Source organism: Otolemur garnettii, unplaced genomic scaffold, assembly GCF_000181295.1.
Source record: "Otolemur garnettii isolate 467f Iridium unplaced genomic scaffold, OtoGar3 scaffold06946, whole genome shotgun sequence".
NCBI classification, from domain to species: domain Eukaryota; kingdom Metazoa; phylum Chordata; class Mammalia; order Primates; family Galagidae; genus Otolemur; species Otolemur garnettii.
In genome coordinates this window covers 1-1,072 of record NW_003859341.1, presented here as the reverse complement: position 1 = coordinate 1,072, position 1,072 = coordinate 1, and the positions used below count along the sequence as shown (strand labels likewise).

Below are 1,072 nucleotides of genomic sequence, written 5' to 3'. Positions count from 1 at the left end.
AATGCTCTTGGCTGGCCTTGGCACTCCAAGAGCTCTAATTCGCCTGGGAATTAATGCAATGTGGTTACAGTTAACACTGCTATTCAAATCTGTGTAAATCTTTAAAAATAATTATTACAACCTAAATTTAACCATGTAAACAGCACTACACACAGTACAGACCTGCCCTGAAAAACAATATGCAAAACTGAGATCTGGCACTGTATCATTTTGTAATGTTAATTCAACCTAACGGTCCCATCCCCCACCCTGCTCTACACCCTCCCCCACAAAAAAAAAAATCTAATTTGTGCAAGAAATGGCAGGCTTATTCTATCTGAAGGCTTCAAAAAAAGATATACAACATGTAGCCAGGTTCAAATATTTTGGGGGATCCCCCCCAAAAAAGAAATAACCAAAATAACCAAAAAATGAAGAAAGTGCCTAAAACATGATACAGCATTTTAGAGCCCTTTCAGATACAAGGCAGAGAAAGGTGTAAAGTAGAAAATATCCGGATCTTCAGTAATTTCCAGAAAGGTCCAATTCCTCTGTTGGCTGCAGGACAGCGGGCAGATCCTTGCTGCTGCTCCTGGGACAGAGCCACTAAGTCTGCTCCTCGGGACACAAGCCCTCGGGCCCTGAGCTGAGTGCACCTCTCCCTTCCCCTTCTCTTTTCCTTCTCTCCATTTCCCACTCCACAAAGGTATCAAAGAGACTTGGCCAGGCCTCATCTTCACTGTAGTTGCTGAGGTCGGGGCCAATCACCTGAGTGAAGTTAAGGAACATGTTCCAAGTGTCCCGGGAGATGCCCTTGATCCCCGAGGGATTCTCTGTTAGGAAGTTTAGCCATTGGTCCAAAACTGGAGGATTGTTCTGTGTAAAGACTAGTTTCCACAGGGCAATGGCTATTTCCCGATGCAGTGACCGCTGTCCTTCTTCAGAGTCCAGGCCAAACTGAAATGTAAACCGGTAGAGATCCTTGAATTTATCCTCTTGTTTGGCTTCTGTTAAGAGGCTAGGGAACCGTGCACAGATTCCGTCAATGCTGTCTGCACTTATTGCTTTGCAGCCATCAAAAAACTCCTTCCTG

General features: G+C 44.7%; 1 protein-coding gene across 1 annotated transcript; it reads right to left on the bottom strand.

Moving 5' to 3' along the window:
• Positions 1-424: 424 nt before the first annotated feature.
• Positions 425-1,068, bottom strand: LOC100956691 (DCN1-like protein 3; the record flags this gene model as incomplete). The annotated part of the gene is made up of 1 exon (XM_003803920.2): positions 425-1,068. A coding segment is annotated over one exon (483 nt), but the record flags the coding sequence as incomplete, so codon positions are not given.
• Between the last annotated feature and the right edge of the window lie 4 nt (positions 1,069-1,072).